Genomic DNA, 24,151 nt, shown 5'->3' with positions numbered 1-24,151 from the left:
TGTGAAAGGTTCCAGTTGCTCTCTCTTCTCTTTATGACTTGGCAGGAAAGTCGTCGTCGTTGTCTCCTAGGCCTCGGTGACCACTGCACAGACAGACCACCACTTCCCACTTGCCCTAAGTAGCATACAATAGCTTCCGGGGCCATACAAGGGAGCAGAGCCGCAGCACCTCAGCTCAAAGGCATCCAAGTAGAGATTCCCCCTCCCCCAAGGCTGCCTGCGTTGTCCTGCAGCCAGGAGCTCCTGAGGTCTGGACCCAGGACATCAAAGTACTCCCACGGGGAGGAACTGAATGTGACTCCTTTCTGGCAAAGGAGGAAGGCGTGCGCTCACCCGGTCCCAGGGGAAAGGCTGCCCGGGGGGCTCCGTCCGGAGCCTGGAGCCCCGGGACTTCCCGGCCTGGCTGGCTGACTCCTGTCCCGGGTAGCGCGCGCCTGGCGCAGGGCCGGCGGGGCGGGGCGCCCGCACTTGGCGCGCCCAGGGCGGGGCCTGTAGCTTCCTCCACGGGCCCAGGTTGGGGGCCGGCAACTAGCGGATAAAAGGCCCCCAGGGTGGCTCGGGAAGCCGGTTAGCGCTGCTCCACCACGGCGCCGGACCCTGCCCTGATGTCTGCGATCCAGCTGGTGAGCTCCCCTCCGCGCCCAGCTGGGCCTCTAGCCCTGGGTCTGATTCTTGCCTTCTGACTTCTGCCCATCTTTCTGCCTCTCTTGGGTCTGCAGGCCTCTGGGAGTCCCTGAAAGCTGGGGGATGGAAGAGATGGAGGAAGGGATCCCATGGACAGTCACCCTGGACCTTGGAGTGGCTTACAACCTGCTCTTATATGGACCAGTGATCAACTAGGGGGCTTGGCCCAAGGCCTGCATGGGTGGTGCACACTGGCCCCAGGGTGCCTGAGTGTGGAGCCTGTGATCATACCACGTGTAATCATTTATCAACCAGGGGGGACCCAGGGCAGGAGGGGAGGTAGCCTCAGATGTCACTTCTGTGACCTGGGGGACTGAGCTGGGCTTCCTAGCTAACCAGCCCAGCATTGACTATGCTGGAGAGTGAGAGAGAGGGTGGGGGCCTGGAGGGAAGAGACAGAGGATCCAAGCTTCCCTTCCCCATAGGTGGAACTCAGCTGGCAATGTTCCAGGCCCTCAGTTGGCAATCCTGGGGAAGGGACAGGACCCAAGGCAGAAACCTCACCCCAGGTTGTTACAGAGAAGGGATTATGAGTGATCCCCAAACTGGTGTCCCCAGGACAGTACAAGTCCTGGTGCTTTCTCCTGTCCTTGCCCTCCTCCAGCCCTTCCTACTGGGCCAGGGCAGGGCACGAGCCAGTGTCCCCTGGCTGCACCTGGAGCAGGTGCCTCTCTGCCTGGAGCTGTCAGGGTCTTGAATCTGTCACTTAGTAGCACTCAGTGCTGGCACCCACACCATGGCCCTCAAGCCATGGCCTGGGTCATAAATCAACCACCAACAGGGTACAATTTCATTCCCTCTTCCCTTCCCTCCTCTCCCTCCTCTCCCAACATCCACCACTTGAGGTTTTGAGAGCTGGGCCTCTTCCAGACAGCCTGCTGGAATCCTGGCTAGGCAAGGTCCCTTTGCTTCTCTAAGCCTGATCTCCTGTGTAAAGTGGAGATGAGCATTCAAGAGCTATTGTAAATGCATTTTAAAATTATGATTTCCTTCTCTTTTCTTCCCCTCTTTTCGTTTCTCATTCCATCTCCCCCTTCACATCTCCTTCCCCTCTCTTCTCCTTCCCATCCCATCCCCTTCTCCCTCACATAGGAGAAAGACCAGCCATGGAGGGCTAATTTGCAGCCTAGTCCTGTGCTTGGGCAACGGATGTATGGAGTCAGGAAGGAAATGCTCCAAGTACCAGGAAGACAGGGGCTTGAGAAAGCTTCCTGGAGGTGGTAGTAGTATTTGAGCTGGGTATTGAAGAATGTGTAGGAGTTGAACAGTCTAAGATACACAGAAAGGGCACTCCAGGTAGAAGTAGCAATGAGAGCCAAGGTGAGAAGACAAAGTTGAGTGTGAACAAAAACTATAGGAGGTGGGAGTGCTGAGACAGGGATTGTCCCCATGTCTGATTCTTGGCCCTTGCTGTTGCCTTGGTTCCTCCTAGCAGACTACCTAGAAGGAGCTGTCTTGCCCTAGTGCCCAGAGTCCTTTAGCAGAAGCCCACCCCTGGCCCTTGCCCTCGTGGCCTGGAACTGTCCACAGCCTCTAATAAGGCCTCCTCCATGCTGTGGGACTTCAACCACAAGCCAAAGCAGACCTGCTTAGCCTTCCCTGGGGCCCTTCGGAGCACATCATCCTCTAGAGCCAGCCCTCATTCTACATAGAGGGGGAATTCATAAGAAAACTCAACTCCATTTGTGGGAGAGTTAGGAGCATCCGGACTCCAGGGAATGGGGGGAAGAAAGATCATCTCTTGGCCACACAGGACCCATGTGACCACTGGGTCCTAATGGCCAAGTGACTTTGGTATGGCTCAGGTGTGAAGATGGGAAAGGGACATGGGAAGCAATGGAGAGTGCTCTGCTGATAGTGGTACCACCAGTGCTGAATGACAATAATGTAAAGATTTAAGGGGATGTGAAGGGAATGGAGCAAAGTGCAGAGAAGGAACATCATGCTATGCAAGGCCTGCTCTTCTGAGGGCTCAGCAAGTATCCACTGGTTAAATTTCACAAAAACCCTATATGGCAGGTGCTACTGTTACAATAAGTTTACAGAGGGTCACAGTGAGGTCCAGAATTGTCCTAAATCACAAATCACCTTAATAAGAGCAGTGGAATCTGGATCCAGGCAGCCCAATTCCCCCAGTCTGTACTCAGGCCATATCTCTGTGTCTCCCTCTCCTCCTCTGTCTTCTGTCTCTCACATACACATTTGTGAAGGACAAACCCACCACAAGGTGCTCAGACCCCTCAATCATCTGGGTCCTCCTTCTCTACTTCCTTCCCCTCTAAGACCCCAGCATTGCAGTATGGGAGTAAGAGACGGCACTCCTGCTCCTGAACAATCTCACCTCTTTCCCCTACTTCCCTCCTCTACCCATCCTGCCCCCTCTGCCTGGAGTACCCCCTTTCCTACCTAGAATTCTTACTCCTCCAACACGGCCCTTCTTTGAAAGCCTTCCCTGATTCCTCTTCTCTGTGTGTTGTGAAGGTAAGGAATGCATCTCATGTTTCCATTTCTATCTTTCTTTTATTTTTTTCAGTACTGGACTTTGGCCTCAAGATCTCACACACTAGACAGACCCTCTGTCGCTTAAGCCATCTCTCTGACCACTTTTTGCTTTAGTTGGGGGTTGGTTAGGGGTTCCTTGTTTTGCCCAGTCTGGTTTGAACTACAATCTTATTATACCTCCGGAATAGCTGGGATGATAGATGTGAACCACCACACCCAGCTTTTTATTGGTTTAGACGAGATCTCAGAACCTTTTTCCCTAGCTTGGCCTTGAACCTTGATCATCCTGGTCTCTTCATTTGAGTAGGTGGGATTGTAAGCCAGCTACAATTGTCTTGTGTGAGACACCACACCAGGCTGATGTCTTATTTCTGTGTCCCAGCATCTGGCCTACTACTGGATCAAAGCAAGTCCTCCAAAAGTTTCTGCTGCACAGAGCACACTGATAGATGGCCCTGGGACAATGGCATATTATATATTTGGCTCAACCTCCTCACCTTGGAAATAAAGAATTAGTGCCTAGTAGATTAAAGAGACTTAGCCAAGCTACACAACAAATGAATGGAAGAGATCTTGACTCTGTAATAACCCTTCCTGCCACCAGCAATCATGGGGAAGGTGGCATTTTACACCTTTGCTTGGGTTCCTGGGAGCTTCAAAAAATGGGAGAGGGCAGTAACTCTTCAATGAGTTTTTGTCCTCAGGGGAACCACTGGAGGCTACCCTAGGAGGATTCCACTTGAAGACACTCTCACTCTCCAGCACATTGCTGAGGGGGCGTGTGGTAGTGATTGAACATGGTAATCATTATTTACTCCTTCCTCAGGCCCTTGGAGTCACCATGACATCATCCTCACCAGTCACCATCTCCTTGTTCCTACTGCTGCTGCTAGGCCAGGCCTCTCCCAGCAGGCCACAGTCACTGGGTAACAAGAAGCTCAGGCTGGTGGGCCCAGGGAACAGGCCAGAGGAGGGTCGCCTGGAGGTGCTACACCAGGGCCAGTGGGGCACCGTATGTGACGATGACTTCGCTCTCCAGGAAGCCAACGTGGCCTGTCGCCAATTGGGCTTTGAGTCTGCCTTGACCTGGGCCCACAGTGCCAAATATGGCCAAGGGGAGGGTGAGTGATGGTGCTGCCCCTCAGGATGTCAAGGAGATGATAGAAGGCTTCTCTCAGGGGTTGGCTCACTGGGGCTCCAACAAAAGCTTCAAAATGTTCACCAGTGCTTAATGTCCATCTCAAATGGCTACCATGAGCACATCCTGAGTGCCCCAAGTGCAGATGGTCCCTGCTCCAGCTTTCTGTAATGAGGCCACCTCCATCACCATCTCTAAATTGTAATCTTTGAATGTGGCAATGGTGTCACACAGTGGGTTCTTAGCCAGTGTGGATAGATGGATGGATGGATGGATGGATGGATGGATGGATGGATGGATGGATGGATGGATGGGTAGATGGATGGGTGGATGGGTAGATGGATTGATGGATGGGTGGGTGAGTGGGTGGATGGATGAGTGGATAGATGGATGGGTGGGTGGATGGATGGATGGATGGGTGGATAGATGGGTAGATGGGTGGATAGGTGGACAGATGGATGAATGGATGAATGGATGGATGGATGGATGGATGGATGGATGGATGGGTGAGTGGGTAGGTGGGTAGGTGAATGAGTGGATAGATGGATGGATGAATGGGTGGGTGAGTGTGTGGATGGATGGGTAAGTCTAATAACTATACCTACATGCCATTTTCCAGAAATAGATTCTGAGGTTTGACACCATTTTCTACTCAGCATTTGGAGGAGACTTGATAAGTATAGAGTACCAACCAGAAATGGAGCTGCAGCTGCCTTTCTGTGCATCCTTGAGCTTATCTTCCTCTCCCCCTCAGGACCCATCTGGCTGGACAATGTGCGCTGTGTGGGTACTGAGAGCAGCCTGGACCAGTGTGTATCTAATGGCTGGGGTGTCAGTGACTGTAGCCACTCCGAAGATGTCGGGGTGGTGTGTCACCCCCAGCGTCACCGTGGCTACCTCTCTGAGCAGGTCTCCAATGCCCTTGGGCCCCAGGTGAGGTGGTTGTTAAGGCCCTGACTTGGTTGGTTCAAGATAGACCTTCCTAGAAATTAGCCTGGAAGAGGAAGGAGAGAGCAGAGCTGGGCTGAGTAGCATCCTGAAGGTTCTGGCCTGAAGCAGGTGCATGGACAGAGGGCCCTAGCTTGATACAGGCAGGCAAGGAGGATAAGAGGCTAGGCATGCCGGGAATCACAGAAACTGCTCCCCACAAGGGAAGTGGCAGTGGGGAGTGAGAGGACCACTTCACCCACAAGATGTGGCCACAATTGCTGCCTCTTCCCAGCACAAACAACCGTGAGCTAAAAACAGCCCAAGCCAAACAACAGGAGTGGCAGGGCAGGGCCTGGTTCCCCCCCCTCCCCCACTCCACTGGCCTGAGTCACCTCAGGGAGAGGGTGGCAGGGTCCTGTAGGGGGCCCCAGGGGTAAACTCCATGCCCAGGAGACGCCTTCTAAATCTCATGAGCTCCTGCTTGGTCTCCGGAGGGCACAGACCCCACACTGTACTCTCTCTAGTTCAATAGACAAGATGGGGTGAAGAGCCTAGTCAAACCCAAGTTCGGCTGTTCACTCACCCTGTGTGATACCTCCAGCTCTGAAGCAATAAAAGGTCCAGAAGAGAACTTAGAGCTCTGACCAGGTTCTTCCTGTATGAGCCAGTGACTCTGCACACTGCAGGGCCGGCGTCTGGAGGAGGTGCGCCTCAAGCCCATCCTTGCCAGTGCCAAGCGGCATAGCCCTGTGACCGAGGGGGCTGTGGAGGTACGGTATGAGGGCCACTGGCGACAAGTGTGTGACCAGGGCTGGACCATGAACAACAGCAGAGTGGTGTGTGGGATGCTGGGCTTCCCTAAAGAAGTACCTGTCAACAGCCACTACTACAGGTAGGAGGGGCTGGGATTGTGGAGTCATGGGTGAGTATGGTCTGGGGTAGGAGATGGAGGGAATGTGGGATCTTGCAGGGTTCAGCAAGAGCTGGGGGGATGGATTGGCAGGGCTCATGTCTGTGATGAGGAAACACCTCCATAGAGGATTGGGCCTGGACTTTCTGGGTTTTACAGATACTTCAGAATAGTTAACATGAATGAGGAAGGGTCAACTTCGAAATCCTGAGAAATACCTAAAAGGGGTCAGAAAACAGAATTGACTACTGCACCAAATGAAAACATTTGGTGAATGTAAATCTACATCTCTGATTAAGAAGATAGATTTTAATGAAGAGCTATACAGTGTCATCCAAAATATAGATAAATTGCCTGCTGGGCTCAGCTCCCTCAGTAACTAGCTGTGTGGCCTTAGGGAACAATCCACTTTCCCATGAATGATGTCAACCCTAAGATTGGGTTTGTGTGTTAGCAGGGCACTGGGTGGGGCCAGTTTGGAAAGAGGAGACCTAAAAAATATTCTGTCAGAAACGTGGCAGAACTGTCAGAGCAGATTACATCAGCCCAGTAAGTCCCAAGCCCAGTCCCAAGTCCACTGGCACTGTATCAGTGAGAACTCTGAAGTTCTCACTCCTTCAGCAACCCCTTCCCCAACCCAATCAGTGCACCACATTTCACTGAAGCATCAAATCCCTGGTTGTTCTACCCTGTGTCTCTGAGATGACTGAGGTCTTACAGGAAAAGGGGGTGCTAAGCAGCTACATGACACCAACTTTGGGAGTCATGGGGATATGGGCCCTGGCTCCCCACTGCCTGGTAATTGCACACTGATCCTTGTTGGCTCACCCACCACCCATGAGGAAGGCAGCCCTGATTACAGCCTGGGTGTCTCTAGGTGGCAGGTCCTCCCCCTGCCTCCCCACCCCCCCATCCCAGCAAGGCCCTCAACTTGCCTCTCCACCTGTCTCTAGAGGACCTTTCTCCAGGGCAATTCTCTCAGAGCACCCTCTGAAGACAGCCGTCATCTGGGCTGGGTAGAGAGCAGATCTGAGTGCTTGTCCCTGGGTGGCCCCAAACAGTAGAGATCCCACTATAGATCAAGCCCATGGACTTTGCTTGCCTCCTCAGTAAATAGGTGTCATGATTATTTATGACTTGGTCACCCTATAAGGCTGCTGTGAAACTTAGCAATGACATAGGATCAGCAAACAAGTCTGCAGACTGTGAAGTCTAGTATACATGAAAGAGCAATGCAGGAGATCATGAATGGCAGGGGGGTGAAATTCCTGCACCCATGCCCACCCCCTACCCCATTTGCTTGCTTCTGCCATAGGAAAGTCTGGAATTTGAAGATGAAGGATCCAAAGTCTAGGTAAGTAGTAGTCCCCGAAAGGTAGGAGGAGGTGAAGAGGTATGGCATGAAGAGTTTCTTGCCCTTCCTCCTTCCTGTCTCCCTTGGCCTCCTTTAGTCTTCACCTTCAGTCTCCCTTGTCTTCCAGGCTCAGTGGCCTGGCCAGTAAGAACTCCTTCTGGATCCACCGGGTCAACTGTCTGGGGACAGAGCCCCACCTGGCCAACTGCCAGGTACAGGTGGCTCCAGGACGGGGAAAGCTACGCCCAGCTTGTCCAGGTGGCATGCATGCTGTAGTCAGCTGTGTAGCAGGGCCCTATTTCCGCTCACTGAAGGCCAAGTCCCATCGCAAAGAGTCCCAAACAGAGGTGAGCCCCAAGATGTCCTGTACCCATCCTGTACTTTCAACAAGACCTTGCTGCCCAATGCGGGGGGGGGGGGGTGGAAAGAGAGAACCCAGACAGGGAGGGGGGGACCAATTTACAGAATGGCGTACCTTGGAATTAATTTAAAAGGGATCATTTATAACCCTACTATAAATGGAAAGCAGACATTACTTGCCATGAATACAAGGAAACCATATAAACAGTAATTAAATCATAGCTGAAGCCCATTGAGGCTAAAGGTATTGATGATGAGCCAGGTTCTTTGTTACAAAAGTAGGTGAGTCCTATGAGGCATTTCACCCAGACTAGTCACTGAAGTAGAGGTAGAGAAAACCAGCTTGTTCAAGGTGATACTTACACGAAGTCCTAGGCAGGATCTGAACGCATGCCTTCCTGGCTTCAGCTCAGACTGTGGAGCTTGAAGGCCCTGCCCTGGAGTCGCAGTGCGCTCAAGCCCTTTGGCTGCCCTTTGTGAAGCTGTTTTTCTCCTCCCCCAGCAGGAACTGAAGGTGCGCCTGCGTGCTGGGGCCCAGGTGGGTGAGGGCCGCGTGGAAGTGCTCATGAACCGCCAGTGGGGCACCGTCTGTGACCACGGATGGAACCTCATCTCTGCCAGCGTGGTGTGTCGTCAGCTTGGCTTTGGCTCTGCGCGGGAGGCCCTCTTAGGGGCCCAGCTGGGTCAAGGTGAGCCTGGAGGCTCAGGGTAGATCCAGAGAACCTAGATGTGCCACTGTCTTGTCTCCTCTCTTGGAGGCTTTGGGGTGCCAGGGCTCAGAAGGGTCTCCCCTTCTGGGGAGAGAAAGCACAGTGTGGCCTACAGAGGTGGCAACTCACACAGCCTGTTCTCATCCCCCCTAGGACTAGGGCCCATCCACTTGAGTGAGGTGCGCTGCAGGGGCTATGAGCAGGGCCTCAGTGACTGCCTCACCCTGGAAGGGTCCCAGACCGGCTGTCAGCATGCAAATGATGCTTCTGTCAGGTGCAATATCCCTGACATGGGCTTCCAGAACCAGGTGAGTGCAGGCTTGAGTATCTCTCCAGCTAGGAGTCCAGGAGTCACAGGGACACCCCTAGGACACCTCCTTGAGCCAGGGGGAGGGAACTCAGGAAACATAGGGCCAGTAATCCCACCTGGGCAATCCACTCACCTTTGGAGCCAGCCTGGAAGTCTTCTCTCTGTCACTTGTCTCATCTGCAGCCCTAGAGATAGAGGGACACATGGCTAGGCACACACTTACCCACACACCCCTGGGTCCTCACTGAAGCTGAGGAAGAAGGTGCCTAAGGCCAGAGTCACAGGCTGCCAGCACCAGGGAGGGCATTAGAGATGCCCAGGTTTGAGTGTCATTCATGGTGGGATTTTAGGTAGGAGGAAGGCAACTTTCAGGGAAGAAGCCACGGTCAGATTCCTCCAGTGGGCAGGGATGATAGTGACCATCTGGAAACCTGTGCTCACTTTGTAGAGGAAACAAGCCTGGGGAGGGTTAATATCTGGTCTACAGCCATACTCAGCTGACCTGGCATGTCTCCAGACTCACAGTCCTGTGCTCTCCTTCTCCTGGGCGGAACAGGCCCATGGCAATCTGGGAGAAACAAGAAATTGAAGACATAGCCATATATCCCTCACAGGCCTCTACCCAATGCAGGTGCGCTTGGCTGGTGGGCGCAACCCAGAGGAGGGCGTGGTGGAGGTGCAGGTGGAGGTGAACGGGATCCAACATTGGGGCGCAGTGTGCAGCGACCACTGGGGGCTCACCGAAGCCATGGTGGTCTGTCGACAACTTGGCCTGGGTTTTGCCAACTTTGCCATCAAGGTAGGTCGCTGTCTTGCTCCTTCTTTACAACCTCAGCCTCCTGGATGGAAAGGACCAGAACTTTCAGGCCCTTTATTCATTCATTCAGCAACTAATTTAGAATGAAACCATGAGCTGACATGCTGACTGGAGGAGCCACATCTGAGGGAAGGTAGCTCTTATTAGTAACGTGTTCACACAACCAGATACATAGTTGTATTTTTAGAAGGTGAGAAGTCAGCCAAATGAGGTCGGAGAGTAGTAAAACAGTCCACACAAGCTCTGTGGCCAGAGAAAGCTCATTGTCTATTGAGGAAATTTGGGAGAGAGGCTGCAGTGTCTCTTTCAAGGGAGTGTGTGCAAAGTTCAAAGTTCAAGAAAAAGATAATAAGATGACTTACTACCTGCACCCCAGATTTTTAGAAGCTTTCTTACTTTGCTACCTGGAAAACATTTGGTGTTGAACGTAACTTGCATATAGGCTACAATAGCGGTCCAGCTAAGAAAACATGCTGGGCTGGTAAAGCTAATGACAGTTTGGGGAAAATAAGCAGATTCTTTCTTTTTTTGGGGGGGGGGGGTATCTGGTCATGGGGCTTGAACTCTGGGCCTGGGCGCTGTCCCTCAGCTCTTCAGCTCAAGGCTAACGCTCTACCACTTGAGCCACAGTGCCACTTCGGCTTTTTTTTTCTTTTTGCTTATGTGGTGCTAGGGAATCAAACCCAGGGCCTCAAGCATGCAAGGCAAGTGCTCTAGACCACTGAGCCACCTTCCCAGCCCCAGATACGTGTATCTCCTGTGTGAGTAGCAACTGGGGTAACCAGAACAGCATCTGTGTGGGGAGGCAGGCACAGACTCATTCTCCTCTAGGAGGACTCCAAGATAGGGATAGGAACAGCATCAGGTGGAAGCCATAGGGAGTGAAGTTTTGCCTCCATACATGGAAGAAATTCCTACTCCTACAGGGATCCAGTGTGATGATGGGCGATGATGGACTACCCCAGGGGGCGGAGGGTTCTCATTAGTGAAGGTTTTGGGTAGTGTGGCCTAAAACTCAGTTGTACCTCAGAGATGGCTCTCTGGCTCTGACTGGGAGACGCTGGCTGTCTTCTTAGGACACCTGGTACTGGCAGGGGACGCCGGAGGCCAGAGAAGTGGTGATGAGCGGGGTGCACTGCTCAGGCACAGAGCTGGCCCTGCAGCAGTGTCCGAGGCACGGGCCTGTGCACTGTTCCCACGGCACCGGGCGGTTCTCAGCTGGAGTAGCCTGCATGAACAGTGAGTTACAGGAGGGGATCATGGGCGTGGACAGGCGCAGGTGGGGTTGGGAGTGGAAGCACCAGCTCTGTTATATCAGGATGCAAAGCCTGGCCTGCCCCTCTGGAGTAACTGGGCGAATGAAAACTGAGAAAATGATACGAGACAGGAGATACACGGGGGTTTTTCAACTTGGGGTTTAGGACTGCAAGTTTTTATTTTTTAAGGAAAGTAATGGAAAATATGAATGCATGACACTTAGTAAGGATAGTGTTTCTTTCTTGGAACTATGTGTATGTGTACACAAAATGTTATTGTTTGTAAGAAAAATAGCTTGAGAGCCATTGTATGGGATCTATAAATGTGAGGCACATTGGGGCTGAAGGCCTGTGCGGAAGTTCTCTTCCTGAGTTCTGAGATTTACCCAGAAGAGCTGAGAACAAGACCAGTTTGTGGCGAGGCTTTTCCCACAGAGCCAGACTCGAAGGACAGCAGCATCTGTTGACACCACCCAACATGGCCTAGGCCAAAATGACTATATGTAGTTCAGAGGTGGCAGGCTGGCTCCAGCCCTAGTAACCATTTGACCTTCTTCCCTGACACACTTCAGTCCAAACCATCCTGAACTCATCAGGGAGCTCTAGACTTCCTCTCAGTGCAATGCCTGCAGGGCAGAGCAGCAGACCCACCCATCGCACCCTCCTCTGCAGAGTGGTGACGCATCAGAGCGGCTCCCCAGCACCAAGGCCTCAGCATGCTGAAGCACACTCTGCATCCTTCCACATAAAGGGTTACTGTCCAAATACCTATACTATGGCCTTGTGTTTTGTCACAGACAAGGACTGAGAAGGGGCCCCTTTTGTCTACTGAGGTTACATGGCAACAGCTCCAAATCTCCGTATTTCTGTACTGACACAGGGACAACAATGGTACAGACATGTGGTATCAAAGATTAAGGGTCCCTGCAAGAGTAGAGGGCAGAGGCTGAGCTGCTTTATGAGATCCAGGCAGCAGCAGATTGGATTTTTTACATACAGAAAACTACCAGACATGCCCAGCATGGCCTCAGAGAGAAGCACGGGGAATACCTTAGGTGGCAGTCAGGCTACACCAGGACCTGGAGGGAGCACAGACCAGGGAACCCTAGCATAGACCAGACAGGTGAACTCAGGAACAGGCATCCTGGGAAACACACTCCTCCAACCCTCCTTTCTGGCTGACCCTGGACACTGAAGCAAAGACAGGGAATTGGCTAAAGTAATGAAGTTCTGTATCAGCAGAAAATTGTTTCAAGAGTATTTTATGTATGCACTAAGCTATGTAAAGGCAGTTTAAACACTGAAAAGCATTTTACAAAAGAAATGGTAGTTTATATCCATTGCCTATTTATTGTGGGGCAGACAATGATCTACATGCAGTACATATATTATCATATTCCTGCCTGTAATCTTATCTCCAGCTTGCAGATAATAAAAACAACACCCAAAAAAGCCAAGCAGTCACAAGCTGGCAAATGGTGTAGTCCCACACAAGACACAAGCATGAACTCTGGTGGCCTGGCTCCAGAGGTGATGAGCTTAACCATGACCCTTGAGCTATCTCCTATCTTTAAGTGATGGATTCTTCCTTTCATCAGTTACTAGAACACACGTGACTCAACTGCCTTTTCTGGGATCCCATCAGAGAGCTTAGTGTGGAGGAAAGCCTGGGCTGGGCTGAGGAGCAAGACCGCTGCTTTTCTACCTTTTCCTCTCACTCTGTTTTCTGCTCCAGGTGCTCCCGACCTAGTCATGAATGCCCAGCTGGTGCAAGAGACAGCCTACCTGGAGGACCGCCCGCTCAGCCTGCTATACTGTGCTCATGAGGAGAACTGCCTCTCCAAGTCCGCTGACCACATGGACTGGCCCTACGGACACAGGCGTCTGTTGCGCTTCTCCTCACAGATCTACAACCTGGGGCGGGCAGACTTCCGCCCCAAGATTGGACGCCATGGCTGGATTTGGCACCAGTGTCACAGGTTAGTACCCGCCAGAGCCTTGGTCCTAGAACTTTTGGGACAAAGAGACAAACAGCAGAGCTCAAGGACCTCAGACACACTTCCCAGGGAGCACTGTGCACTCTGCATGTCTTCCTTCCCATACACCCCTGTAAAGAGGAAGGGGTGTTTACAAAGGATCCTTGTAGCATCCACCTACCCTTTTCATCCCTTATCTTCCTTGGATGTACCTAGGCGAATGGTATTCACAGGACCTGCTTCCCACAATTAAGTCCCAGAGAGAAGCCAGCTGCAGCAGCTGGTGCTGTGAACATGGCCTAATATAATCTTTGTATGTTTGGGCTCTCTCTTTGTCTTCAGAATTGGGGAATCCCAGAAACCTGGAGACCCAAAATAGGATTCTGGCACTGCAGACAAAGCTTGCTGGATCCTGCAGTAGCACAAAGCAAGGCCCCCAAAGAATGGCAGAAACAACTGGTGCTAGAAAGGAGACAATGAGCATTCTTTCCTATCAGGCTGGAGAGACACACAAAGCCTGTGACAAAGGCAAAATTGAAGGGAAAAGAAGTTTCTGTTTTTTTTTTTTTTCTTCCTTCAGGACATAGCCAAGGGTAGGGAAAGTTGAGAGGAATGGGCAGTGACTTTGGGCAATGGCTTGCCTGAGATAATGAGCATCTTTTCCTGTAGCATGAAGAGTTGTCATTATACTGAATGGGAAAATGTGGTAGCAATTTGGTCCCAGCTGTTCCTTAGGCCAGTGGTCCTTCCTCCCCCCTCTGCCTAGGGCCTGTAGCCAGGCACCAGCTACCCCGAGGTGATTAGGGCAGTTTTTACCTCTCCTACTCAGGTTATGACTAGGTGATGGGGACAGTTGTGTCTTGCTGCCAGCCAATGGAGTAGGCTGTGGGCCACACTAATCTCAGGTCTGGAAGGGAAAAGGGCACTGCCCTACTATTATAACTTTCCTCCCTGGGTAATGATGGGGCCTAGTCCCTCACTCTTCCCCAACAACTCCTCCAGAGCAGACCCTCTGTTACCATAGACCTGACAGCTCTGCTTCTTCGGCAGGCACTACCACAGCATCGAGGTCTTCACCCACTATGACCTGCTCACACTCAATGGCTCCAAGGTGGCCGAGGGACACAAGGCCAGCTTCTGTCTAGAAGACACAAACTGTCCCACAGGTACACAGTTTCTTATCAGTGCATCCTATGACACCCTTCGCACTGTATTCCTCTATGCCATGGACAACAGGCCCTGTTTAAAAGCTCTAGACATCCAGACTCCAATATTTAAGGGAATCCAAAAAGATCACTTCAATGGTCTCCATTCCCTCTAAATTCCCAACATACTTTGCACCACATTTTAGAAGGCTAACCAGTTTCTATCTTGGATAATATTTGCTGTCTACTAGGGTGAGGCCAGGGATTTCTTAGGAATGACCTGGTGTATATACACTGGATCTTCAGAGGGTTGGACAGATGGACAATTTAGTTCAGTAGGGTAAGAATCTCTCAGCTTCATTTCTTAGGCCAGCAAGGATTTTGTTTTTAAATTTTAACTAGCACATCTAGAGAAATTGTCTTTTTGTCACAGACATTGTTATGATACTAGGTTCAACACTTTGGGTTCTCAGCAAGTCATCTAACTGAAACTATAGCCTCAAATCTGTGAACTGGTCTTAACTCCACTGAGCTGACAAGGGCTGGAGTGAGGATTATATGCTAAAGTACATGAAACTCCTAACAGTGTCTGGGCCCACTTGGCTCCTCAGTAATGGTGTGCCTTTCCTTGCAGGAATGCAGCGGCGCTATGCATGTGCCAACTTTGGGGAGCAGGGAGTGACTGTGGGCTGCTGGGATACCTACCGGCATGATATTGACTGCCAGTGGGTGGATATCACAGATGTAAGGCCAGGGAACTACATTTTCCAGGTAAGGAGGCCCAGGGACTAGCCACTGGAGCCTTGTCTTTTTCAAGTCCAAATTAAGGCATTTCCCCTTACAGTCCCCTACCATAGTTCTGTCACTCCAAGTTTTGCTGTGAGAAAACACAGGATGGGGGAAGAATATTCCAGCAGGGATCCCAAGGGCCTGGGTGTGAGTCCCAATTCAATAGATATTGCATAGTTCTGTTTCCCTCTGTAAAATGGAGATATAAATACCTACTTCCTGGGGTGACTGAAGGGATCTTACACATCAACTTTCTCTTTTACCATCCCCCGTCTCACTCCAGGTGGTTGTGAACCCCACAAACGAGGTAGCAGAGTCAGATTTCTCCAACAACATGATGCGCTGCCGCTGCAAATATGACGGGCAGCGGATCTGGCTGCACAACTGCCACACAGGTAATTCAAGGGCCACTGTGAGACTACTGTGTGGGTTCAGGGCACAGGAAGATGTTAAACACACCCAAGAGTGAATGGATAGATCGCTAGGGATGGGACAGAGGTGAATTTCTTTTGGCATCTTCACAGGTAAACTTCTAGAATTGGTCAGACCATCAGCAACTCACCCAATAACTACTTCTGATCACCTATTTACCCTTTAAGGCTATTTGACTTTAAACTTAAGTTTCCAATCTTCCTGTCACTTCAAGCCTTGTCATGACTTTCTTTCCCAATCCATTTCTTTTCCTCCTTTCTTATGACTTTGCCTGCGACTGTAGGAATTCCCACCATCTGTATTCCTACCTCCAGCTGTAATCACTGCTTCCAAGACTAGGACAAAGAGAACAGAAACACTTAGAGGAAAAAGAAGCAACAAGGGAATCAAGGGAAGTTGCTGCTCTACTTCATCTTCTTTGTGAATAGGACAGCCATTCTTGAATTTGTGGTGTGAAGTGGGGACAATTTAGCCTGCAGTCAGCATGTATTAAGGCCTATTACCATGTGAACACTGTGCCAGGCACTCTTAAGATACATGAGCTCAGTATTGAGTACAATGTACAGACATACAGATAACCACAATCAAAGGAGTAACCCAAATAAAAATGAACTAAATGTGGAGCAAACAAAGACAGAGAACAACACAGGGACCAGAAAAGGTTTCACAGAGGAAGAGGTGCAGAAGACAAAGAAGGGAGAAGCTGGAGAAAGAGCACTGAATTTGGCTTCAGACAGCTTCAATGGATTCCAAAACTTTTACTGAGGACAGTAAGGAAATCCCAACTGTCCTCTCTTGTTCTTCTGTAAAACAGGGCTATGAACATCCAACCTACCAAAGTGCTCTCCAGGGAGAATTATGGTAGTTCTGGAATTTTTCTTGTGAACTTCTAGGACACTGATAAATTTCAGTCAAGGGAACAAGGAGATTATTTATTCTTTTTCTTTTCCTTTCCTTCTGCAGTGCTAGGGGTTGAAGCCAGAGTTCTGCACATACAAGGCAAGCAGTCTACTATGGAGCTACCTTCATAGCCTCACTTGTTTGCAAAAAATGGCTGGTAATAAATAGGAGAGAGTGAGGAGTAGGTGATCCAGGGCAGATTTTGTTGTTGTTGTTTTTTCTTTTTCAGTCTGGGCACTATCCCTGAGCTTCTTTTAGTTCAAGGCTAGTGTTTTACCACTTGGGCCCTAGCACCACTTCCAGCCTTTTCTGAGTACTTTATTGGTGGTAAAAGTCTCATAGACTTTCCTGCCCAGGCTGGCTTTGAACCATGATCCTCAGATCTCAACCTCCCAAATTAGCTAGGATTTATAGGTATAAGCCATTGGCACCTGGCTCCAGGGCAGATTAAGAAGAGAAAAACTACACAATTCTGCAGATCCTTCTACCAGAAGGGAGAAGGGGCATCCTCAAGTCAGATAAAAGCCACAGCTATGGTGAACCTGGCCAGGGCCTATAGTCAGAGCATCACTGCCAGAACTGTAGAACTACAACATGCAAAGAAATGGCTGCCCTCTCTTCTCTCTCTACTCTCTGACCTCCAGGGTGGTGCTGGGTGGGGTCAGTTCTCCAGGCAGAGAGAGAACAAAGGACACAAAATGAATCTGGGGTGGGAACAGAACAGAACCAACACAGTTCTTCCCACTCAGTAGCCTGTTCTTCCTAATCAAGGTCTGTTTATAAAGAATGACTGGCACCTGTGTCCATGACTGACTTGATGGCAAGGACAAGCTGGGCAGAATAGATCGGTCCAAAGTCATGGAAGGAGAGGGGCTGTGGAAGAGGTGGTTACTTAGCTATTTTTCTTTGGCCACAGGAGATTCATATCGAACCAATGCAGAGCTCTCCGTGGAGCAGGAACAGCGACTCAGGAACAACCTCATCTGAAGTCATCACTACACGCTCCCAGCTCTGCCCACACACTAGATACCTCAGCTTATTGGAGCCATGCCCTTCACAGAGCTCTGACTCAGAGGAAAAAGGGCTAGTGCCAAGTGGCACCAAGAATCTGCTCAGGAAGCCTTTTGACAGCAAGATCACCAGGCCGGGTGGTACTGCTTCCTCAGGATGGCTCTGGGCTTGTCCCCTGAAGACCTGTGGCCCACACAATATGGCCTCCAGGCTGCAGTCAGCTAAGCTCCTCTTCTATAAGGAGAACCAGTTTTTCCTCAACTTGCTGCAGTTCCTTAGGGATGAACTGTAGTCCACTCCCCCATCTAAGTGGTGCTTTCCTAATGTCCTAGAGGAGCAGAGGATAAAGGACTATAGTATACAGAAAACAGAGTTAGTTCTCTGATAGGAGCTCAATGAGACACAACTGTGTCAAAGTCACACTAGAGAAGTGAACTGGTGAATGCGGTCTCTTGCTTTACCTGTTTTCCTTTAGGACTCAGCGCTTATCCTCTGCGAAGTGTCTGTTCCTTAGTGTCTTTTCCCTATCACATATTTGGGTGTTTCTTATACCCCTATAAACTCAGGCTTCTGGTACCCGCCATCATCTCCTGATGGGTCAATACCCCAGTTACTGAGGCTTGAGAAGGGACAAATTTCATAAAAGTAGCACAAGAGGACCCTCTTATAGAACTTCAAGCCATCAAGCAGAAAAGGCACTGAGGTGATATAAACTCTGTCTTTTTCAGGGCCTCTTGCCAAAGAAAACAAGGTGTCCTATACCTGGGGTAATCCAGTATCTTTCAGGATCACCAAACACCTTAGTTGCCTTGTTTTTTTTTTGGTCTTTTATAGCTTTTTTTTTTTTCCAGAGCTGAGGACTGAACTCAGGGCCTTGCGCTTGCCAGGCGGGTGCTCTTCCGCTGAGCTAAATACCCAGCCCCTACCACACACCTTAGGATTGGCTTAAATTTCAGGTTTTATCCAAGTCAACTTTGCCTTGAGTAAATATTTTACAACAGAAAGAACCTATGTTAAAGAAGACACTATAGAAACACAAAGACAGGTCTGGTAGAAGAGACTATGGAGAAAGCAGAGAGGGAACATTAAAAGAATGAACCTAAAAAAGGCCACCACTTCTACTTGATGTGATTGCTATTCTCTTGCTCAAGTGGTTTAAAATCATATAGTCTTTTCTTGGACATAACTCTTGACCCTTTCTCCACTAACTCACACCTAAAGAAATGATCCTCCGCTGGGAATGTGGCTTAGTGGTAGAATGCATGAAGCCCTAGGTTCAATTCCTCAGTACCACATAAACAGAAAAAGCTGGAAGTGATGTTGTGGCTCAAGTGGTACAGTGCCCAGGCCCTGAGTTCAAGCCCCAGGACTGGCAAAAAAAGAAAAGAAGAGAGAAGAAAAGAAAAGAAAAGAAAAGAAAAGAAAAGAAAAGAAAAGGAAACAAAGAGAGAGAAAGAAAGGAAAGAAAGAAAAGAAAAAGAAAGAAATGATCATTATACGTCTGACATCCTAATGCCAATAAAGGTTGTTCATTATGGACTCCTACCAAGGCAAGACCAGCTGTGAGTCTGTGGTTTCCAGTACACTAACTCTAGTTTTTATTCCTCCCTTCAAGCTGGGAATGTGCTAGGAAAGAGGATGTACGGGGCATAAAGACTACTCATGAGAGTTCTACCCCATGTGCTTCTTTACGCTGGTATTAGCCTACTCTGCTCCCCAGTTATCCTCCCCAGGCTCATGCTGAAACACAGGTCAGAGGGCAAAAGGCAGGAGAGAGAAGGTAAGATCTAAGGACTATAAACTTTTATAACAGAGGCTACAAAAACAAAATAAATGGTAGCAGACAGAACAGACTTATAACAGTACTCTTCTCCCCACTAAGAACTATCCCAACACAGGGAGTTAACAGGAACATGTCCTGGGTGCCTTCTGTGAATACAAAGAAGTGCTTTCTTCCTTCCTCTCCTCCACTTTCTTTTGCACTACTCCCTCATCTCCTTTAGGCAAAGTAAGGGAGCCTATTTTGGCCTGGCAATTTAGGTAAACAAGGGAAGGACTGATTTCCTGTTGGATCTAGCAAACATCTCCTAAACAGTAACAACATTATACTCACACATTCAGCTAATGGTCTGTGAAAGAATGTGCAGCTCGCAGGGCCAAGTGTGGTGACTGATGACTAGATGCAGGTAGGGAGGTTCCCTCGGCTTCCTGCTCTATCTAGTTTCTGAGAGGCCAGAAAAAGCAGGCCAAGTCGACAGCACTGGCCTTAGTCTCAGTCTTGCTGCCCACATCACATGTTTGATAGGTGTGGCCACTTCTAATTCTTGGAAAAAGCTATACAAGGGTTGTGCTGTTATACCTAGTTGAAAGGGAAGGACATGGGAAGATTGGTGGCTGGCATGACTTATAACTAGATGAGGAATGTTAACAGAATACTGACCACTAAATTCCAGACAGAGTAAAAAACCTCAGAAGACTTTCACGACACATTTTGGCCTCAGAGAAACTGAAGTGCTAGGAATCGCAGCTTACTCTGTAGAAGCTAATCCACAAACTTTCACTCTATGAAATTAGAACTCATTTTTATTATAAATTCCAGATAATCCTGGGGTATAGATGTTTGACACACATGAATCATATATGTACAGCAGAGTGTATAAACTGTCTTCCCAAATAGCTAACATTTTCTTTTAAAGCAGCCATACTGTACAAACAGATCTACTTATCTTAGTTTGTTCCCTGAGCCTGTAGCAGCCTATATAGCAAATCCTATTTGTGAAGACTTGGTTTAGACATGACTAAGGAATAGTCATTATTGGCCAGTATACAGCAACTCAAACTACTAGAATATTATAAACTCAAAACTTGGTAAATACAGCAATATTCTAAATTTTCAGATGTTTCTTTAAAAAAAAATCCTTTCTCTGCTATAAAACTGAAAGGCTGATTGTCAGCTGAAAAAAAAACACAAGTTTTTACAACACTATATTAAAATGAGAACAAATATAACTTCTTAAAACTATGAGCATTACAAAGAAACTGGAGCCGAGTGCCAGTGACTCATGCCTATAATTTTAGCTATTCAAGAAGCTGAGATCTGAGGATCACAATTTGAAGCCAGCCTGGGCAGACAAGTCTGACAGAATTTTAGCGCCAGTTAACCAGCAAAAAGCCAGAAGTAGAAGTTTGGCTCAAGTGGTAAAACACCAGATATAAGTAAAAAGCCAAGTGAGAGCATGAAGCCCTGAGTACAACCCCCAGTACCAGCACATACACACAAAAAGAAATGCAAACTGGATATAATAAGCACACATTACCATTAGCAATGCCTTGAAAAGCAACTTACAGTCAGAAAGGGGATACACCCTCAGAGGTAAGTGATAGGAACACTTATTTTTTCTACATTCAAGGTCACTCAGGTTTAGACAATTAAAACATCAGCTGGGGATGTAGTTCAATAGTAGGGTACTTGCCTAATGCATAACCAGCACTTGGGGGGAAGAACCAAAACAGAGCAAAGGTATCTCAGAAATATACCATTCAGTATGAAGTCATGCTGTAACTCCCTTCCCTCAATTTTCATTCAAAGAAGCTACACTATTCCAATAGACCTATATTATCTTAGAGGTATTTGTTCCACAAAGACAAGAGAAATGAAGTCCGACAGCTATAAGCCAAAGTCAGAAAGAGTGTCAGAAGGTCAAGAGAATGACTTATTTACTCTTCCAAGCTTGACATGGAAGCACTGATCATAAACAATGGCCAGGAATTAAGACACACAATGCTGATGAGCGGGGACTAGAACTGTAGCAGGAACAGTTAGGCCAGGCCTAAGACCCAAGGCCATTTAAGGTATGTTTGAAGAGAGTCCCACTCCACCATGTTCTATAGCTTTTTCCAAGAATTAGAACATGCAAAGAATCAATCATTGTTATGAGTACTAAACCATAAAATGAAGAGGCTTTGGCTTAGTCCAAAGCCCAAAGAGATACTGTTACTTCTGTTCTTTAATGGCCTAGCACTTCTTCAGTGCAGAACTACTTTCTCAACACATTGAAAAAGCAGGTATGAGGTAGATAGAGCCTGAGTTGGTGGCTCTGTCCTGCCTGTGTCCTTTGGAGAATTTCTCACTGCCTAGAGGTATTTATTTCATCCTGGCTGCTTCTCACTATAACGGATGGCCTGGTGCTGCTTGCCAGGTGCCTCTGGCACAAGCTGAAAAGATCATACCAAGAACATGCTGTATGCCAGATGTTTCCTGCAGGATGTCAAATTTGACAGAAAAGGGGGAAGATGGGAAGTTGGGGTGCACAAGGAGGTCAAGGTCAGAGGAGATGCAACCTATCAACCCAAAGATAAGTCGGGGCAGAGAAATGGTCAGCATTCCACTCACTGGGGTTCAAGAAAAGCAACAGATCGATTTAAACCATGCATGGCATTATAGGCATGAAAAGGAGAGGTGGTCTCCTGTTTTATTTTTTGAGGGAAAGACAAACTGATAAATACCAGGATGATGTATGTCATAAAATGGCCTTTAATGTCTCCCTCTTACAACATATTGCTGCTTAAATTGGAACTGGCACACAGCTCCTCAGACTGGCTTCCTATGAGAAGAAAGCTGGCAGACCCCTGGCTTAAGTGCAGCTGGAGCAGCCCCAGGCACTGAGATCAGTATGAACTCAGGAGTCCAAATACCCATAGCTGCTGCTGTTCACCATCATTGGAGTGCTGGAACTGGCAGAGTAAGTCTGTGTATGCCAAGTACACCAGTCATTCTTCTTGTTGTTGTAACTGCTCCCCCTACTTGCCCCAGTATTACTATACTTGGCTTTGTGAGGTACTAAGGAACATTCTGCCTTTACAAGGCCTCAATCTCCCATCACTACAGGTTTGAATCCTCTGTTGCGCTCTTCTTTTGCTTTAGATCTCTCGGGAAGTATGAACCATACAAACATGATGCGTACACGACCCTTTCCAAAGGATTCTTGGATGGCACATCTTCCATGTTTTGATAGTTCCCTTCTGTATCTACTATGGTAGGAAAAGTCGCAAAGAACTGCAACTAGGAGTGAGCACAGGATTTTACCTTCTCTCTTAGCCCTGTCAGTCTTTGTCTTGACCACTTTTTCTTTTTCTTTAACATGTACCTCAGCATGTACACAGCTCTAGAATGATCCTCTCATTTGAAGACTATGAAACATTTTCTAATGCATGGGAATTTATCCTTTTCATTAAGCAATGTTCAAACTGCAGACAGGTCTCTTCCTTCCCAGATGTCTTCCCGTTGTTTGGCTTCCAACCGCTTTCTCTCTGTAAATAACGCATAGTGTTAAACATGATTGTATACTTCATAAGACTAGAATCCAAATTACAAAATACTTTAATCATAAGACAGGTAGACCCTGATCCTAAGGGTTAATTCTTTTCGTTGTCCATGTGTTTTGTTGTTTTTTAACTAAAAATACACACTACTAAATCATTTTTGTTTCCGTGTGTGTGTGTGTGTGTGTGTGTGTGTGTGTGTGTGTGTGTGTGTGTGTGTGTGTGTGTGTGTGTGTGTGTGTGTGTGTGTGTGTGTGTGTGTGTGTGTGTGTGTGTGTGTGTGTGTGTGTACAGTAACAGTACTGAGGATCCAACTTGGGGCATTGAACATGCTAAGCATACACTCTACCAACTCTACCCACCATGTCTCTTATGTAGTAAAAAAGGGCTAATAGAAATAAAAAGTACATGAAAATGCAAGGCACATACATTTCATCCCAGCTATACAGGAGGTTGAGATAGGGGTGGGGGAGAGTAGAATCACAATTCCAGGTGAGCCCAAGCAAAAAAGTTTATGAGAACACATCTCAACAGAAAAAGCTGAGTGTGGTGGAATATACCTATCATCCCAGCTACAAGGGAAAGGTAAATAGGAGGATCACAGTTCATGCAGGCCCAGGCAAAAGCAAGACCTATCTCAGAAATAACCAATGTGAAACGGACAGCGATAAGACTCAAGCAGTAGAGCATGTGCCTAGCAAGTGCAAACCTCAGTACCTCTGTAAAGATAGAACCTGGTGCTGGTGGCTCACGCTTGTAATCCCAGCTACTTGGGAGACAGACCTGAGAATTATGGTTCAAATCCAGCCTGAGGTAGAAAAGCCCATGAGACTCATCTCCAATTAACTACCAAAAAACCAGAAGTGGAGCTGTAGCTTAAGCAGTAGAGCACTAGCTTTGAATGAAAAAGGTCAGGAACAGTTTCTAAGCCATAAGTTTAAACCCCAGGACTGTCACATGCATATGTGCATACAAGCATGCATACACACATGCGTACACACACACACAGTCAGAATCTAGCAAGACAGATTTTTTGAGTCTTGCTAGTATTTATTTTACTTCTACTTTTCTGACCAATACTTCAGAATAACTTCACATTATTCTTAGTGCACTGCTGTGTATGAATGTTTCAGTAAGGATTAAGAATATGTTTTAATGTTCCCCTTCCACCGTGTTGTTTAAATTGAAATAGCAGCCATTGGGCTCCCCTCATTATTTCCCTACTACAAACTTGTTGAATAAATACTTCAGAGGCAAACCAAATTTTTGCAGAGCACTTCTAGGAATCAAAAATCTTCAAAAATACACAATTCGAATATGGAAAAAATTACCATATATAATTGGTAAAAAAAAGAAATAACTTTTTAAAAACAAAAAAATGTACAAATCTAGATAATCAACCTCTAATTTTAATCTAGAAACTTGGTTCTTTCTCTCTCTCTCTCTCTCTCTTTTTCTTGTCAGTTATGGGGCTTGAACTCAGGGCCTGGGTGCTGTCCCTGAGTTTTTCTGCTCACGGCTAGCACTTGAGCCACAGCTCCACTTCCAGTTTTCTGGTTGTTAATTGGAGGTAAGAGTCCCATGGACATTCCTGCCCAGGCTGGA

General features: G+C 48.2%; 2 protein-coding genes across 8 annotated transcripts in view; one reads left to right on the top strand and one right to left on the bottom strand.

The window, feature by feature from the left end:
- The first annotated feature begins 539 nt into the window (after window positions 1-539).
- LOC138826199 (lysyl oxidase homolog 4-like) lies at window positions 540-19,692 on the top strand. Of its 4 annotated transcripts, XM_070021365.1 has the most exons (16): window positions 720-920; window positions 4,013-4,132; window positions 4,226-4,307; window positions 5,079-5,257; window positions 5,941-6,146; window positions 7,480-7,518; window positions 7,646-7,865; window positions 8,381-8,567; window positions 8,742-8,896; window positions 9,530-9,697; window positions 10,792-10,954; window positions 12,707-12,950; window positions 13,998-14,113; window positions 14,727-14,863; window positions 15,165-15,276; window positions 17,130-19,692. In XM_070021365.1, exons 1-16 carry the CDS (start codon window positions 774-776, stop codon window positions 17,198-17,200), a joined length of 2,346 nt encoding a protein of 781 aa, XP_069877466.1. In that variant the 5' UTR covers window positions 720-773; the 3' UTR covers window positions 17,201-19,692. The 4 variants fall into 4 exon arrangements, with proteins under 4 accessions (XP_069877467.1, XP_069877466.1, XP_069877465.1 ...); XM_070021366.1 differs by lacking the exon at window positions 720-920 and adding an exon at window positions 540-623 and having other exon boundaries at window positions 4,013-4,307; XM_070021364.1 differs by having other exon boundaries at window positions 4,013-4,307; window positions 8,384-8,567.
- A 373-nt stretch (window positions 19,693-20,065) lies between these two features.
- LOC138826201 (coiled-coil domain-containing protein R3HCC1L-like) overlaps window positions 20,066-24,151 on the bottom strand; it is a 72,021-nt gene continuing 67,935 nt past the window's right edge. For all 4 annotated transcript variants that reach the window (XM_070021367.1, XM_070021368.1, XM_070021369.1 and 1 more), the window contains one exon: window positions 20,066-22,534. In XM_070021367.1, coding sequence (XP_069877468.1) covers window positions 22,467-22,534 — 68 coding nt within the window. In that variant the 3' untranslated portion in view covers window positions 20,066-22,466. The remainder of the gene's footprint in view (window positions 22,535-24,151) is intronic.

The sequence above is a fragment of the Dipodomys merriami genome, unplaced genomic scaffold (assembly GCF_024711535.1).
Source record: "Dipodomys merriami isolate MVZ:Mamm:240054 unplaced genomic scaffold, mDipMer1.0.p SCAF_14, whole genome shotgun sequence".
NCBI lineage: Eukaryota > Metazoa > Chordata > Mammalia > Rodentia > Heteromyidae > Dipodomys > Dipodomys merriami.
The sequence above is the reverse complement of the archived record's forward strand: the minus strand, read 5'-3'. Positions and strand labels throughout refer to the sequence as shown.

Excerpts from the sequence above, each read along its gene's own strand:
- LOC138826199 (XM_070021363.1), top strand. The coding sequence starts at position 774 with ATGGACAGTCACCCTGGACCTTGGAGTGGCTTACAACCTGCTCTTATA. Across the intron at positions 8,568-8,741 it reads AGGGGCCCAGCTGGGTCAAG|GACTAGGGCCCATCCACTTG; the intron begins GTGAGCCTGGAG and ends CATCCCCCCTAG. Across the intron at positions 14,864-15,164 it reads CAGGGAACTACATTTTCCAG|GTGGTTGTGAACCCCACAAA; the intron begins GTAAGGAGGCCC and ends GTCTCACTCCAG.